Source organism: Salmo trutta, chromosome 19, assembly GCF_901001165.1.
Source record: "Salmo trutta chromosome 19, fSalTru1.1, whole genome shotgun sequence".
NCBI classification, from domain to species: Eukaryota; Metazoa; Chordata; class Actinopteri; order Salmoniformes; family Salmonidae; genus Salmo; species Salmo trutta.
In genome coordinates, this window is record NC_042975.1 from 20,120,910 (window position 1) to 20,139,140 (window position 18,231).

Below are 18,231 nucleotides of genomic sequence, written 5' to 3' on the forward strand. Positions count from 1 at the left end.
GTAGGTTTACATCAGGGCTCTCCAACCCAGTTCCTGGAGAGCTACCCTCCTGTAGGTTTTCACTCCAACCCTGTTCCTGGAGAGCTATCCTCCTGTAGGTTTTCACTCTAACCCTGTTCCTGGAGAGCTACCCTCCTGTAGGTTTTCACTCCAACCCTGTTCCTGGAGAGCTACCCTCCTGTAGGTTTTCACTCCAACCTTGTTCCTGGAGAGCTACCCTCCTGTAGGTTTTCACTCCAACCTTGTTCCTGGAGAGCTACCCTCCTGTAGGTTTTCACTCCAACCCTGTTCCTGGAGAGCTACCCTCCTGTAGGTTTTCACTCCAACCTTGTTCCTGGAGAGCTACCCTCCTGTAGGTTTTCACTCCAACCTTGTTCCTGGAGAGCTACCCTCCTGTAGGTTTTCACTCCAACCCTGTTCCTGGAGAGCTACCCTCCTGTAGGTTTTCACTCCAACCCTGTTCCTGGAGAGCTACCCTCCTGTAGGTTTTCACTCCAACCCTGTTCCTGGAGAGCTACCCTCCTGTAGGTTTACATCAGGGCTCTACAACACTGTTCCTGGAGAGCTACCCTCCTGTAGGTTTTCAATCCAACCTCAGTTTTAACTAACCTCATTAACTTATTAAGCAGGTAATTATTAAAATCAGGTGCACTAGATTAGGGTCAGAGTGAACCTACAAGACAGTAGCTCTCCAGGAACAAGGTTAGGAGCCCTGCACAAGTCCATCTTCAACCACATCATTTGAGCTGTCACAATGTGTCAATAATGTTATGTTACTAACTGTAATAGGTTGCTGTTAATCACAATTATATAAAATGTAACGGGGGCGAACCACTATCTTCAGTTTATTTTTTTAACTATAGGGCGTTCTCCACACAATTATTTATTTTAACAATTTATAAAAGTCCCAATTGGGCATTACAAACATGTAAGTTCTGTTTTAATAATGTCCATTCAGAATGTTCTGTTGTCCTCCCACAGCATGCACACTCTGAAGGCTCCAATCCAGTGCTTACAGTAGGCCTCTCCTGGGTCGTGTTGTACTGAGTGGAAGACAAATATTGTGTCAGAAGATGGAATGCTGTGCTAAAGCGCCATAAAGCAAAATACAATAACCATAGGCCGTATATCTTAACAGTACCTGACTTTCTCCAAATATGGCCAGACAGAATCGTACTGGAATGGGGAAGTACTTAACTTTTATTAAGGCCACCTGTGTCTAAACTCTGGTCCCCATCCGTTTAGAGTTGAAGATGTCTATCGTACCTTTCTAGAGACCGAATCATAGAGTGTCTGAAAGAGGGGGAATGTTAGTATTACAAAATGTATAATAGTATTATAAAAATGAACTGATTCAAAGGAACGAGTGGCGCTGAAGATATAGCGTCCAATCCCTCATCCCAGTAGGGGAGTATCAGGGGTGTATGTAGTAAGTCAGGTTGGAGTAGGAACGAGTGGCGCTGAAGATATAACTGCCATAACCCTCTGTAGATTGTCAACTCCCAGGCTGCCTCTGGGGCCTTCCAATGGAATTACTGTCCGCAACAGTTTCATCTGTGTGTTGCTGATGGTGAACTGGATTTGTGGCACAATCACCCATTCCGACCAATAAAAAGCTGCGGCGCCAGTTGTTGGGGGAGCTGAGCTGGTGGTTGGAGGAGCTGAGGTGGTGGCTTGAGAGCTGATGGTGGTTGAATTTGGGGCGAACAAATCCCTTACTGCTGTCAGATTGGCCCTCTGCATTGCCAGGGAACCCGAGACGAACGACTGCAGAGGTGACTGCCGTTGTTTAGTCCTCAGCCCATGGTGGTTCCACTGACTGGCAAACACAGTAAGATCTCTGTTCACCGTGGCAGGAACACAAAGTGCAGTGCCCACAGGTGCACCTCATTGTTGATGTCGATGATCTGCTCCGTCCAAGAAGGTGAACAGGTCATGGTAAACGTTGGAGACTCCATGACAGACGTCCCCCCACAGCTGCTCTATCTGGTTGTGAGTGCTACTTCCTCTGAGGGCACTTCCCCTCACCACCCCTGAACTGCTCCATGAAGGCACAGATGCGGTTGTTTTCACCACCCGGTCACATCTCACCCGGGATGGTACTCCGTAGCTGGTGATGGCTGCTTCCAATGACTCCATGACTGTGGCAGTCCTGTTGTTGTCAGAGGCCTTCAGAAACACAACAAGTCTGCTGTAACCATCCACAGCACCATGGATAACAATCCTCCACCTAAAAAACAAGACATTTGTTTTACAAAACCATTGTTTTCTCTTATAGTGACACCATTCTGTTTTTATTGATATCAGCTCTTTGATCCTCTCATCCAGCTGAGCGTCTGACAACAGTGAGTAGGATCTGAAAAGCTGAAAATGACTAAAAACAAAAATAACACAAAAACTCAAGCTGCTTCTTGGTGATGTGATACTGCCTTCCCTCCAAAGGCGCTTGTTGGATGTCATTTGCCTCTTGTAGGAACTCCTCTGCAACAGCAATTAGATTGCTGGCCATCTCTTCATCAATCAAATGACCGCTTGCCCAGACCGCAGACCCGATGGGTCCAGTGACATTTTATCTGTATGTAGTTAACAACCCCTAAAGTGTTCTCTTGTCTAAACTGTCCCAACTCTGAGCCTCTGGCCTATGAAGACAACCGTGCATTGACAGGCGATGCAGTTTTAACTAACGTACTGTAATGACCTGACTAGATCATAAAGGAACAATTGTCCAGACAGAGGATGGCGTTAACGAATTGACGGTTTATTAACCCAACTTAACACAGGCTACTGTTTGGCCGTAGCCCACGCCAAATAAATGAAAGGTACCCTACAAACCAACCGTGACCTTCTCTTGTGTAGTCCAGACGTAAGCGAGCGAACAATGGCTAAACCCGGTCTTAACTTCCAATGCTCCATCCCCCTGCCCAACCCCCCTCCACGCCACTCCGCCAACCACCAGGCTGCCCGGTATCAGAACATTCCAGGCATTCCCGTGATTGGCAGATAGCAGGTTGATTGGCATGACCCCGCGAACACTGGGAAGTACGACACAACCCACTAATAGCCTAGCACATAACCCACAGCTGTCTGTGCGGGTCGCTACAGTACTTTAGCTACAAACTAGCTAAAAAAATAAGTATCTTCATTCAACATCGCTAGCTAGCTAACGTTACTGTACAGCAGTAACTAGTTAACGTTTTATAGATTCCATAATTAACGTTTGATTATGAACAATTAACTTTAGCTAGCTATCTTGAGTTCAGTTAAATATCAATGGCAGGCAGATATAACGTTAGCTAGCTAACACCGTTGGTAGTTAGGTAACGTTAGTGTTATATTAAGTAGTTACTTTTTTTGCAACTGTTACACCACTCACTCTCAACACCTACGTTAGATAGCTAGCTAACATTAAGTTAACGTTACCTGGCTATTGATGGTTGAAGTCCATCTCTTCTGTCCGCGAGCAGCAGTCTGGTGCAATCAGAGATGGTAGATTTACAATTTTCGAGAAATTGGGCTGCCATTGTTAGCTAATTTTACCTCGGAAGGACAGAAGTTGAGTGAACGTCTTTCATCAGTACCTGAGACTTGGGCGGAGTCCAAACGACTTTTATGCAAATGTCATCATCAGTGCCAAAATCTATGACTCATAGCATACGTATCGGTGACATATGAAATACGAGTGAGAGTGTAATCAATGTGTAATAACTACGTACAAAATTAATGAACGTGTTAAATTATTGTGTGACGTGGAGTCATATTCAGGTCCTGATTGGTAAAGAAGCTTATTTATATAATATGTCAAATAGTGTTGTTTGATGCGCCAAATAGTGTTATTTGATGTGTATCTTTTTGACACGCAAAGACCCAAACGGCGTTCCATAACGGCGTTCCATAAGTGGAAAGCCTTCCCAGAAGAGTGGAGGCTGTTATAGCAGCAAGGGGGGACCAACTCCATATTAATACCCATGATTTTGGAATGAGATGTTCGATGAGCAGGCATCCAACATACTTTTGGTCATGTAGTATATATAAAACGTTATATATTTAAACATGCAAAACAATGACATGTATCTCACCCTAAGCGCACACCATGCTCTTACCATGTGCTCAAGTTGCTCTGCTTCCTGAAAGAAGGCCCCTGACCCAATTAATACATCATACCAACGTTTATTTAACAAATTATTTTTTGGGTACTTTTTACCCCATTTTCTCCCCAATTTCGTGATATCCAATTGGTTGTTACAGTCTTGTCCCGTCGCATACAAACGTCTGCACCTCATTGGATTGTTTACAGACAACCACATACTGTCATGTGTTGGGTGGGAAGTCAATCTCTGGAAGTCACCCTCAGAGTTCTGTCAGCAACACGTGACTACGGAGGGCGCTCTGAGAGAGATGGGATTGAAATAGTGAGTCCGTCTCCATTTAGCTTGGGAACCAGTCAGACCAGACATGGCAGCCAACAGGGTCGGAAGAACGCACGCAGATGAAGTCCACTCGTCAGATTTGGGAACGTCTCCGGAACGCGGAGGCAACCTTCAGAAGAGACAAGCTCGAGTTACTGTGAAATACAACAGAAAAGAGCTGCAGAGACGACTAGACGTGGAGAAATGGATAGACGACTGTTTGAACGAGCTGTACTTGGGCAAGGTAAGTGCCGTCGTATCCCCTTGGACCATAAACAAGGGCCACACAAAAGCTCCGTTTATACCTGTGTCCTGTACTTTTCCGCATTCCGATTGTGCCCACATTTTTATTCAACCGGTCTAGACAATTAAAATACACTGATCGGATTGTGCTTCAAGAAGCACTCAAACATACTTGATCTAGCTGATCTATCTATTGTAGGCTCAATTAATTTTTAAATAACTTTTTATTTTGCTTAACAAGTGCTTTGAGATTATGTCTAATGAAATGCGCTATAAACGTTTTAATAATGATTTATTATTGGTATTATTAGATATTCCTGAACACATCTGGAGGTTGTCAGGCACACATTGTCTGGATATCAAACAGATCTGGATGGTCAAACCATTTAATCATACTCATAATGGCCTCAGGTAGCACCATTAAATTATGGCATCAGTAATTGTCCTAAAATAAATAAATTCATATTATTTTGAAAGAATATCTGTTAAATAAATTGTATACAGGGAGACACTAGCTAATCTGGTCACAATGTGGATGGGTAAGAGAGACTTTTTAATACAATGTGTAGACGTGACAAACCTTGATCAGATACTGATTGGATCATATCGATCAGATCATGAAACTCGCATGTTAGCGCAAAGTGTAAACAAGGCTAAAGTGTTGCGTAAAGAGATTTTAGGTATATGGCAAGTTCTTAACTTTTTAATCAGGCAGTACTATCGGAAAGTTTCCCTTCCTTTAAGAATGAGAACTTTGCTCTTTCACCATTGCCTGAATCAATTGAATTGGGGAAAAGGCTTTATGTAAAAAAATAAAAAAAGACTTTATGTAAAAAATAAAATAGAGGCTTAAGCTTTGAGTTGGATATTCATGTAGAAAAGGCCTGTTAAGACACTGTACATGATACATGAATCTTAACATTACAGATGGACACTCCTGTGAGACACAAACAATGTAGAATAAATACTGTAGTGTATATCAACACAATAACTTGCACTCTGTCGAAATTACAGAGGCATTTCTAAACCAACTCTTCTGCATAGTCCTCCTTAACAGGACTAAACAGACTTCCGTGTGATATGAAATGTATATAAAAGGTGTATACAAAATGGATGTTATGAGAGTGCACAGTGTCCGTTAAAGGACTGGAGAAGGTGTGAGGTGCACTGTGGACTTAGGCTCCATCCAAAATGGCACCCTATTTCCTATATAGTGCACTACTTTTGACCAGGGCTCTATGGGTAGTGCACTAGGGAATAACGTGCCATTCCGGATGTAGCCTAAGTCTTCAGCCACTGCAGCAGCCTCCTTACAGAGACATGGTGGCTAGGGAATTCTAACTCACTGCCTTACATGGCCACTTGGAAAAAGGGAATTGAACAAGAATGAAGGATGAGAAACAGGAAGGAAGATGTGGAGAGAAGGGAGAGTACTCCAGGGCCCAGGGTGGGGCTAATGAGTGATGTGTGCAGAGAAGGGAGAGTACTCCAGGGCCCAGGGTGGAGCTAATGGGTGATGGAGTTAATACTCCCTGAGGGGGTAAACATACTGCAGCTGGCCATGTGACATCACTAGCTAGATGTTCTGCTCTCCTGGGATGTTTGGGAACACATACTGCTTCCAGTTCTTGTCTGCATCTGAAATGACACCCTAGTCTGTATGTAGTGCACTACTTTTGACCAGAGCCCTATGGTCAAAAGTAGTGCACTATGTAGGGAATAGAGTGCCATTTTGGATACACCCTTTGTAATAATACTGCATTGATATATTGTAGTACAGTACCAGTGTAAAGCAGGAGACTCAACCCTATAGGGCGACAAATGCACCGTGGTGGCCTGTGCCGGATCTCAGCTGAGCATTTGATCAGAAGATCAATAACCGTCACCAACGACAGGGGAACCAGTCGGATCATTTTAGGAACTGTCTTCAAAATCCAACCCACCAGATCATTTTAGGAACTGTCTTCAAAATCCAACCCACCAGATCATTTTAGGAACTGTCTTCAAAATCCAACCCACCAGATCATTTTAGGAACTGTCTTCAAAATCCAACCCACCAGATCATTTTAGGAGCTGTCTTCAAAATCCAACCCACCAGAAGTTGAATGTGTGCCAGGCAGGCAGGGTGATTCTTCAGACGACAAAGAGAGGAGGCTGATCTTCTACTGGTCTGGAGCTCGGTTCTGACTTGCCAGGCAACTGATCCAGTTGGATACATGGCCAGTGTTGTTATTATCCAACCAGAAGCCCTCTGAATGAATCCTGTCAAATGTTCCATTTGGAAATGACATGTAGTAGGACTCAAAGCTCAACTTAATATGTACAGACATAACTCAAACTTTTGCATAAGTCATGTATTGAGATTTGCACAAGCTTTTCCACTCTAATAATATACAGTATACGTGTGTGTTTTTAATGTGTTTGTGTTTTGCAGGAGGAAGACGTGCCAGATGAGGTAAACATTGATGACCTGATAGACCTGCCTAGCAATGAGGAGCGAGTGAAAAAGTTACAGGTAGGCCCCGCCCACCCAATGTTGTTCTGAACATGTACTCAGACCAACCTGACTTTGCTAGAGAATTTAACTACTGGAATTTTGATACAATGATTTCTCTTCTCGAAACTCTGTTCATCATCAGGAGATCCTTCAGACATGCAGCAACAACACTGAGGTATGTTTTACCATAATTTAGAATGATATGGAAGAATGATGCATATTAAGTCATACATTTTTATTTAGTCTCTGTACACACACACACACACTGTATTGGCTTCCAATAGGAGGCAGCGGTGTCTGACACCTTCCATTGTCACGCCACATGCCTTACAATGGCCGTCTGTCCTGGCCTTCTCTCGCTCTTCTCTCCTCCCTCTCCTTTCTCTTCTCTTTCCCTCTGTTCCCTGCTGCAGGACCTCTTTTGACAAAGGACAGGGCTCACAGTGGCTTGCATAGACACACACACACACACACACACACACACACACACACACACACACACACACACACACACACACACACACACACACACACACACACACACACACGAGGAGGCTGGTGGGAGGAGCTACAGGAGGACGGGCTCATTGTAATGGCTGAATGGAATAGAGGGAACGGTATTAAACATATGGAAACCACATGATTGACTCTGTTCCTTTATGCCATTACAATGAGCCTATCCTCCTATAACTCCTCCCACCAGCCTCCACTGAGACACACATATATATATACACACACACACACACACACACACACACATACACACACACACACACACGTTGGACACATGTTGGTTTCAAATCAATATCACAAAAGATTGAAGAACACTAAGTGCTGGTTTCCTGGACACTGATTAAGCCGAAATGTCCCAATGAACATGCTTTTTAGTCCAGGACTGGGCTTAAATCCAGGTATTCTAGAGACCAAAGTTAGAGCGACTGGGGTTGAGGCTTCAGAGTCCTCTATTTTCAGTCTCCCCCTCTCATTTCTGTCTATGTAGTATCTAATGTGAAGGGGAAAAATACAAAACATTAGCTATATGATGCTACTGTGTGTCCCTCCCTGCCAGACATTCATCGGCGAGCTGTTGGTCAAGCTGGAAGGCCTTCACAAGCAGGAGGAGCTGGCTACAGAGGGCATTGAACACCCCTCCCTTTGCAACCACCCCCAGCACCGCCATGAGCCGTACCACTTCAACGACCCCCACTGCCCCCGCACCCACACCCACACCCATCAGACCCTCTGACCTCACCACACAGCTGACCTCTGACTAGGGGTGTAAAATTCTTTCCCAAAATTACCTGGTTTTCCATAAATTCCTGTTGGAATATTTCTGGAATCAGGAGGGAATAAGCAGGGAGGAAATCCTCCAACTGTTCCCGGGAATCTTCCAATCGGGATTGCTGAAAAACCTGGGAATTTGGGGAACGTTTCTGGACTTTTGTTTCCCAGCAACCCCATTTCATCCTTTCCCCAACACACACACCTTCGGACCACCCTCGGACTCTATTCACACACTGATCTTAGCATGCCACATGAACAACATCTGTTGCCATGTTGTCACAGCACTTTGGATCACATCCCACTGGGCACACTTCGTCATTTCAACAGAATTGGGTATTTGCTAGATATGTTGATCAATGAATGAGCATTCAAATTATTTTGAAAAAGACAGCCAAAAGTTTGAATTCCCATCTAAAAGCACAACCAGATTTATTTAGTTTAGTTTATTTGTCACCTAAATGTGTTATCACTTCCTTTTTAACCATTTAAAAGCACAACAATGCTAAAATAGTTTATTTATAAAACAACTTAATGTGTTATCATTGTGCTTCATCTAATAGCACAACCAAATGACCTGGATTCCAGTTGATGACATTAAAGTACACGGTGCAAGTGATCAATGCCGTTTGAGATTCTGTGCAGATTATTATAGTAATTGTGAAGATTGTCTATTTTTAGTTGAATCCTGGGCTGAATTTAAATAATAGCACTTGATGACTTCCCAAATGCTATACAGGCCTAAATAGCCTCATTGATGATATAGGATTGATAAAGTATGGTTACATTTCGTTTGCTCTGTTCAACCACCCTTTGGAATGACTTCAATAGCAACAGTGAATCTATTAAGGCCAGGCACCACACCCTCATAGGGTAGTTTGCCCCACTTAATCATATTACAATCAACTTTTACCAGTTGAATGTACACACAATATAATGTTTCTGAAATATTTTATTAAAATGTGCAAATGAGGCAATATCTCATTAAATATGACATATTTGCATGTCGCGCAAATCCATTTTTCTGGACACCGGATGAAGTAGGCCTAAATATTTATTTTTCATTTTGTTAAAGAGATACTTTATTTTGGCAATGAGGCCCTTTTATCTACAGTACTTCCCTAGAGTCAGATGAACTTGTGGATACAATTTTTATGTCTCTGCGGGCAGTTTGAAGGTAGTTAGCAACTTCCTTCATGATATCCACGAGTTCATCTGACTCTGGAGAAGTACTGTAGATAAGGGCCTCATTGCCAAAATCCCAAAGTATCACTTTAAGACATTCCAGGACTGGACTTGTCCAGAGTAGGTAAATTACTTTTTCATCTTTCTATTTGTAAAATACTAAAGACATTTTTGGTGCATTTTTCCAAAGAAAATGTTATCTAGAATAAAAAACCATAAAAGCTGTAGACTGATCAACTGTAGTACTGTAGGAGGTGCTGTCCAGCCTATTGTTTTTTTCTTATAGTGGATATTACATTGAAGATCTTGTTGTTTCAAAGGTACAAATTCAACATATTTTATTCAAGGTTTCTCTATGTTGAAATCCTGTGCTTGAAATGTTACCCTCAAAAGAAATGCTATGTTTTTTCCACATAGATTCCAATTCACAATACGTTGACAAATTACATTGAAACAATGTTGATTTAAGCAGTTTGTGCCCAGTGGGATATCGATCAGGTCACTTTTGAGTAATGTATGTCCGAGTTGCATCCACCAAGTAAAGTGATTCTTGAGTACTTCATTATTTATTGTTGTCATGGCAAGAAATGAGGATGGGATGAGATGTACAGTTGAAGTCGGGAAGTTTACATACACTTAGGTTGGAGTCATTAAAACTCGTTTTTCAACCTCTCCACAAATTTCTTGTTAACAAACTATAGTTTTGGCAAGTCGGTTAGGACATCTACTTTGTGCATGACACAAGTTAATTTTCCAACAATTGTTTACAGACAGATTATTTCACTTATAATTCACTGTATCACAATTCCAGTGGGTCAGAAGTTTACATACACTAAGTTGACTGTGCCTTTAAACAGCTTGGAAAATTACAGAAAATCATGTCATGGCTTTAGAAGCTTCTGATAGGCTAATTGACATCATTTGAGTCAATTGGAGGTGTACCTGTAGATGTATTTCAAGGCCTCTTAGTGTCAGTGCCTCTTTGCTTGACATCATGGGAAAGTCAAAAGAAATCAGCCAAGACCTCAGAAAAAAAATTGTAGACCTCCACAAGTCTGGTTCATTCTGGAGAGCAATTTCCAAACACCTGAAGGTACAACGTTCCTCTGTACAAACAATCGTACGCAAGTATGAACACTATGTGACCACGCAGCCGTCATACCGCTCAGGAAGGAGATGCGTTCTGTCTCCTAGAGATGAACGCACTTTGGTGCGAAAAGTGCAAATCAATCCCAGAACAACAGCAAAGGACCTTGTGAAGATGCTGGAAGAAACGGGTACTAAAGTATCTATATCCACAGTAAAATGAGTCCTATATCGACATAACCTGAAAGGCTGCTCAGCGAGGAAGAAGCCACTGCTCCAAAACCGACATAAAAAAGGCAGACCACGGTTTGCAACTGCACATGGAGACAAAGATCGTACTTTTTGGAGAAATGTCCTCTGGTCTGATGAAACGAAAATAGAACTGTTTGACTATAATGACCATCGTTATGTTTGGAAGGAAAAGGGGGAGTCTTGCAAGCTGAAGAACACCATCCCAACCGTGAAGCACAGGGGTGGCAGCATCATGTTGTGGGGTGCTTTGCTGCAGGAGGGACTGGTGCACTTCTTCCAAATGGACAATGACCCCAAGCATACTTCCAAAGTTGTGGCAAAATGGCTTAAGGACAACAAAGTCAAGGTATTGGAGTGGCCATCACAAAGCCCTGACCTCAATCCCATAGAAAATGTGTGGGCAGAACTGAAAAAGCGTGTGCGAGCAAGGAGGCCTACACACCTGACTCAGTTACACCAGCTCTGTCAGGAGGAATGGGCCAAAATTCACCCAACTTATTGTGGGAAGCTTGTGGAAGGCTACCAGAAATGTTTGACCCAAGTTAAACAATTTAAAGGCAATGCTACCAAATACTAATTGAGTGTATGTATGTAAACTTCTGACCCACTGGGAATGTGATGAAAGAAATAAAAGCTGAAATAAATCATTCTCTCTACTATTATTCATTTCATATTCTTAAAATAAAGTGGTGATCCTAACTGACCTAAGACAGGGATCTTTTTACTAGGATTAAATGTTAGGAATTGTGAAAAACTGAGTTTAAATGTATTTGGCTAAGGTGTATGTAAACTTCCGACTTCAACTGTATCTCTGAGAAGGGCTGGCTTAATGGCCCACCAAGCCAGTAGGGGGCCAGAGAGGCAGAGAAAAACATGAATCAACTTAAGTTTTTTACCACAGGAGGCTGCTCTCAATGTTCAAAATACACCAGAGAGCATAATTTTGCCACAAAGGATCAATAGTTTCAAATAAAAGAATAACAACAATTATATCACAAGCACATATAGGTAACTGCCAGAATAAAAGGAAATGCCAACATAAAGCATCTTTAATAGGTTGTTGAGCCACCACGAGCTGCCAGAACAGCTTCAATGCACCTTTTCAAAATACAGTAGTTTGGAAAGTAAATAACGACTGCTGAAAAGAAAACACATCTGTCTGTGCAACCAATATACTTATTTTTTTCTAAACTCCCTTTTTGAGAGAACAGCAGCACTGTTTTTCGAAGTAGCTCATCTTGAGATATTGTCTCCTATGAGTGCATCGGCCATCACCGGTGAGTAGCCTATGGAGTCTTTATCATTGGGTGTGTCAGTCTACCACTGGGAAGTTGATTTAGTAGCCAACTCCAGTGGTGTAAAGTACTTAAGTCGTTTTTGGGGGTATCTGTACTTTACTACTTATATTTTTTACTGCTTTTACTTTTACTTTACTACATTCCTAAAGAAAATGATGTATTTTTGACTCCATACATTTCCCCTGACACCTAATAGTACTCGTTACATTTTGAATGCTTAGCTAGACAGGAAAATGGTCCTATTCACGCACTTATCCCTGGTCTGCCTCTCATCTGGCGGACTCACTAAACAAACATGCTTTGTTTATAAATTATGTCTGAGTGTGCCCCAGGCTATCCATAAATGTATAAGAACAAGAAACGTATGCCATCTGGTTTGCTTTATATACTTTTGATACTGAAGTATATTTTAGCAATTACATTTACTTTTGATGCTTAAATATATTTAAAACCAAATACTTTAAAACTTTTACTCAAGTAGTATTACTGACTTTCACTTTTACTTGAGTCATTTTCTGTTAAGGTATCTTTACTTTTACTCAAGTATTACAATTGGGTACTTTTTTCCGCCACTGGCCTACTGTAGCCTATTAAAAACGAATATTAATATATTTGTTTTTATATATACATACACAGTACCAGTCAAAAGTTTGGACACACTTACTCATTCAAGAGGTTTACATTTTATTTTGACTAATTGAAGCTTTCTACCCATATCAGATATGTCTATGTCCTGGGAAATGTTCTTGTTACTTACAACCTCATGCTAATCACATTAGCCTACATTATCTCAACCGCGGGGTGGGGGGGAGTGATCCTCTAGAAGTGTTTAAAGTAATGATGGACTGTCGTTTCTGTTTGCTTATTTGAGCTAGTCTTGACATAATATGGACTTGGTCTTTTACCAAATAGTGCTATCTTCTGTATATCTCCCCTACCTTGTCACAACACAACTGATTGGCTCAAATGCATTAAGAAGGAAAGAAATTCCACAAATTAACTTTTAATGAGGCACACCTTAATTGAAATGCATTCCAGGGGACTACCTCATGAAGCTGGTTGAGAGAATGCCAAGAGTGTGCAAAGCTGTCAAGGCAAAGGGTGGCTACTTTTAAGAATATATTTTGATTTGTTTAACACTTCTTTGCTTACTAAATGATTCCATATGTGTTATTTCATAGTTTTGATGTCTTCACTATTATTCTACAATGTAGAAAATACTAAAAATAAAGAAAAACTCTTGAATGAGCAGGTGTGTCCAAACTTTTGACTTGTACTGTGTGCATATATATACAGTGCATTTGGAAAGTATTCAGACCCCTTGACTCTTTACACATTTTGTTATGTTACAGCCTTATTCTAAAATTGATTAAATCGTTTTTTCCCCTCAAACTACACACAATACCCCATAATGACAAAGCAAAAACAGGTGTAGACATTTTTGAAAATGTATTAATAAAAAATAGAAATTACATTTACATAAGTATTCAGAACCTTTACTCAGTACTTTGTTGAAGCACCTTTGGCAGCAATAACAGCCTTGAGTATTCTTGGGTATGACACTACAAAGTTGGTACACCTGTATTTGGGGAGTTTATCCCATTCCTCTCATGCTCTGTGAGGTTGGATGGGGAGCGTTGCTGCACAGCTATTTTCAGGTTTTTCCAGAGATGTTCGATCGGGTTCAAGGCCGGGCTATGGTTGGGCCACTCAAGGACATTCAGAGACTTGTCCCGAAGCCACTCCTGTGTTTCCTTGGCTGTGTGCTTAGGGTCGTTGTCCTGTTGGAAGGTGAACCTTCGCTCTGGAGCAGGTTTTAATCAAGGATCTCTCTGTACTTTGCTCCGTTCATCTTTGCCTTGATCCTGACTAGTATCCCAGTCCCTGCCACTGAAAAACATCCCCACAGCATGATGCTGCCACCACCATGCTTCACCGTAGGGAGGGTGCCAGGTTTTCTCTGACGCTTGGCATTCAGGCCAAAGAGTTCAATCTTGATTTCATCAAACCAGAGAATCTTGTTTCTCATGGTCTGAGAGTGTTTGGGTGCCTTTTGTCAAACTCCAAGCGGGCTGTCATGTGCCTTTTACTGAAGAGTGGCTTCCGTCTGGCCAGTCTACCATAAAGGCCTGATTGGTGGAGTGCTGCAGAGATGGTTGTCCTTCTGGAAAGTTCTCCCATTTCCACAGAGTAACTCTAGCTCTGTCAAGAGTGACCATCGGGTTCTTGGTCACCTCCTTGACCAAGGCCCTTCTCCCCCTATTGCTCAGTTTGGCCAGTCAGCGAGCTCTAGGAAGAGTCTTGGTGCTTATAAACTTCTTACATTTAAGATTGATGGAGGCCACTGTGTTCTTGGGGATCTTCAATGCTGCAGACCTTTTTTGGTACCCTTCCCCAGATCTGTGCCTCCACACAGTCCTGTTCCTGAGCTCTACGGACAATTCCTTTCACCTCATGGCTTGGTTTTTGCTCTGATATGCATGGTCAACAATGGGACCTTATATTGACAGGTGTTTGCCTTTTCCAAATCATGTCCAATCAATTGAATTTACCACAGGTGGACTCCAATCAAGTTGTAGAAACATCTCAAGGATGATCAATGGAAACGGGATGCACCTGAGCTCAATTTCTAGTCTCATAGCAAACAGTCTGAATACTTGTGTAGATAAGGTATTTCTGTTTTTTATACATTGCAAACATTTCTAAAAATATGTTTTCTCTTTGTCATTGTGTGTAGATTGCTGAGGGAGAAAAAAATATTTAATCAATTTTAGAATAAGGCTGTAATGTAACAGGTCTGAATACTTTTCAAAGGCACTATATATCCTCCTAATATTTTACAATCTGTGTGTCGCTTCATTGGCTTAGGCTATTGTTTTAATTTAAGACCAGATCATTTTAATTGATCTCAGTTTGTCAGTGTCAGAGTAGCCACTCATTTTGTTAATTTGTGTGGTATTAAACAATATTCTACGAATGTAATGTCTCTGCAACTGGATTCTGGACATCCTGATGTGCCACACCCAGCCGGTGAGGGTTGGCAACAACACATCTGCCATGCTGACCATAAACAAAGGGGCCCCTCAGGGGTGTGTGCTTTGTCCCCTCCTGTACTCATACATACTTACACTAACACCCCAACACACACTACATATTCCCACACACACATAACATGAGCACACATTCATACTGATGAGACACACACAAACGACAAATGCTGCTGCTACTGTCTATTATCTATCTTGTTGCCTAGTCACTTTACCCCTACAGATATGTACATACTAGCTACCTCCCATGGGGCCGATGATTTCTTAATCCAGCCCTGTCTCTGAGTCATCCCTCTCGGAGTAACACTGATTATTCCTGTAACCTAGCTACTATAATTATAACAGTTTTGAGTTTGTTTACCTGTACCTCGTTTTTTGCCTAAATATTATGCAGTGAATATACACCTAAGTCAACTACAGTGAGATGAATTGTCATCAAATACCTTCATTAATGTATTTAGTGTTTAATTGTTTGTCCTCTTGGTTTGCACTGCCAACTTTATTTTTGAGTGATTTTAAAATATATAAAAAATAGAAGTAAATAAAATATGTAAATCGCTATAGGACCTGTGTTGTCGTTGATGTTATTCACAAAGGTGCTGTAGATAAACTGCTTAGACAAGGTTTTAAAGGAACATCATGCCTAGCCTGGTCCTAGGGCCTGTATTCATAAAGCATCTCAGAGTAGTAGTGCTGATCTTGGATCAGTTTAGCCTTTTAGATCATAATGAATAAGATTACATTGACAGAGGGACCTGATCCAAGATCAACACTCCTAGTCTTGGACGGTTTATGAATACGGGCCTGGAGATCTGTATGTATTTTAGCCAACTGCCAAAGGGGGTGGAGTTGCAATCTACTGCAGAGATAGCCTGCAGAGTTCTGTCATACAGTTGTGGCCAAAAGTCTTGAGAATGACACAAATATTAATTTCCACAAAGTTTCCAGCTTCAGTGTCTTTAGATATTTTTGTCAGATGTTACAACAAGCATTTCATAAGTGTCAAAGGCTTTTATTGACAATTACATGAAGTTGACGCAAAGAGTCAATATTTGCAGTGTTGACCCTTCTTTTTTAAGACCTCTGCAATCCACCCTGGCATGCTGTCAATTAACTTCTGGGCCACATCCTGACTGATGGCAGCCCATTCTTGCATAATCAATGCTTGGAGTTTGTCAGAATTTGTGGCTTTTTGTTTGTCCACCCGCCTCTTGAGGATTGACCACAAGTTCTCAATGGGATTAAGGTCTGGGGAGTTTCCTGGCCATGGACCCAAAATATCAATGTTTTGTTCCCCGAGCCATTTAGTTATCACTTTTGGCTTATGGCAAGGTGCTTCATCATGCTGGAAAAGGCATTGTTCGTCACCAAACTCTTCCTGGATGGTTGGGAGAAGTTGCTCTCGGAGGATGTTTTGGTACCATTCTTTATTCATGGCTGTGTTCTTAGGCAAAATTGTGAGTGAGCCCACTCCCTTGGCTGAGAAGCAACCCCACACATGAATGCGATGCTGGATGCTTTACTGTTGGCATGACACAGGACTCATGGTAGCGCTCACCTTGTCTTCTCCGGACAAGCTTTTTTCCAGATGCCCCAAACAATCGGAAAGGGGATTCATCAGAGACAATGACTTTACGCCAGTCCTCAGCAGTCCAATCCCTGTACCTTTTGCAGAATATCAGTCTGTCCCTGATGTTTTTCCTGGAAAGAAGTGGCTTCTTTGCTGCCCTTCTTGACACCAGGCCACCCTTCAAAAGTCTTCGCCTCACTGTGCGTGCAGATGCACTCACACCTGCCTGCTGCCATTCCTGAGCAAGCTCTGTACTGGTGGTGCCCCGATCCCGCAGCTGAATCAACTTTAGGAGACAGTCCTGGCGCTTGCTGGACTTTCTTGGGCGCCCTGAAGCCTTCTTCACAACAATTGATCCGCTCTACTTGAAGTTCTTGATGATCCGATAAATGGTTGATTTACTGGCAGCAATATCCTTGCCTGTGAAGCCCTTTTTGTGCAAAGCAATGATGACGGCACGTGTTTCCTTGCAGGTAACCATGGTTGACAGAGGAAGAACAATGATCCCAAGCACCACCCTCCTATTGAAGCTTCCAGTCTGTTATTCGAACTCAATCAGCATGACAGAGTGATCTCCAGCCTTGTCCTCGTTAACACTCACACCTGTGTTAATGAGAGAATCACTGACATGTCAGCTGGTCCTTTTGTGGCAGGGCTGAAATGCAGTGGAAATGTTTTTTGGGGGATTCAGTTCATTTGCATGGCAAAGAGGGAATTACCAATTAATTGCAATTCATCTGATCACTCTTCATAACATTCTGGAGTATATGCAAATTGCCATCATACAAACTGAGGCAGCTGACTTTGTGAAAATTGATATGTGTGTCATTCTCAAAACCTTTGGCCACGACTGTACTATCCAGGTCTACGCCCAAACAATTCGAGCTTCTACTTTTAAAAATCCACCTTTCCAGAAACAAGTCTCACACCGTTGCCGCTTGTTATAGACCCCCAGCTGTGCCCTGGACACGATATGTGAATTGATTGCCCCCCATCTATCTTCAGAGTTTGTACTGTTAGGTGACCTAAACTGGGATATGCTTAACACCCCGGCCGTACTACAATCTAAGCTAGATGCCCTCAATCTCACACAAATTATTAAGGAACCTACCAGGTACAACCCTAAATCCGTAACCATGGGCACCCTCTTAGATATCATTCTGACCAACTTGCCCTCTAAATACACCTCTGCTGTCTTTAACCAGGATCTCAGCGATCACTGCCTCATTGCCTGCGTGTGTAATGGGTCCGCGGTCAAACGACCACCCCTCATCACTGTCAAACCCTCCCTAAAACACTTCAGCGAGCAGGCCTTTCTAATCAACCTGACCCGGGTATCCTGGAAGGATATTGACCTCATCCCGTC

The 18,231-nt window shown here is 42.2% G+C and overlaps 1 protein-coding gene and 1 long non-coding RNA gene across 2 annotated transcripts; one reads left to right on the forward strand and one right to left on the reverse strand.

Moving 5' to 3' along the window:
* Nucleotides 1–828: 828 nt before the first annotated feature.
* Nucleotides 829–3,782, reverse strand: LOC115154139 (uncharacterized). Its single transcript, XR_003867824.1, has 2 exons — nt 3,421–3,782; nt 829–2,230 (listed from the first exon to the last, which is right to left on the reverse strand). It is a non-coding gene; the product is annotated as an uncharacterized LOC115154139 (long non-coding RNA).
* A 350-nt stretch (nt 3,783–4,132) lies between these two features.
* ppp1r14aa (protein phosphatase 1, regulatory (inhibitor) subunit 14Aa) lies at nt 4,133–10,174 on the forward strand. Its single transcript, XM_029700053.1, has 4 exons — nt 4,133–4,650; nt 7,084–7,164; nt 7,289–7,321; nt 8,216–10,174. Exons 1-4 carry the CDS (start codon nt 4,453–4,455, stop codon nt 8,390–8,392), a joined length of 489 nt encoding a protein of 162 aa, XP_029555913.1. The 5' UTR covers nt 4,133–4,452; the 3' UTR covers nt 8,393–10,174.
* Nucleotides 10,175–18,231: the final 8,057 nt, after the last annotated feature.

Bases quoted from the DNA above. Each gene is read 5' to 3' on its own strand.
- ppp1r14aa (XM_029700053.1), top strand. From the start codon at position 4,453: ATGGCAGCCAACAGGGTCGGAAGAACGCACGCAGATGAAGTCCACTCG. The intron at 7,165-7,288 runs GTAGGCCCCGCC...GTTCATCATCAG, and splicing joins AGCGAGTGAAAAAGTTACAG to GAGATCCTTCAGACATGCAG. The intron at 7,322-8,215 runs GTATGTTTTACC...CCTCCCTGCCAG, and splicing joins CATGCAGCAACAACACTGAG to ACATTCATCGGCGAGCTGTT.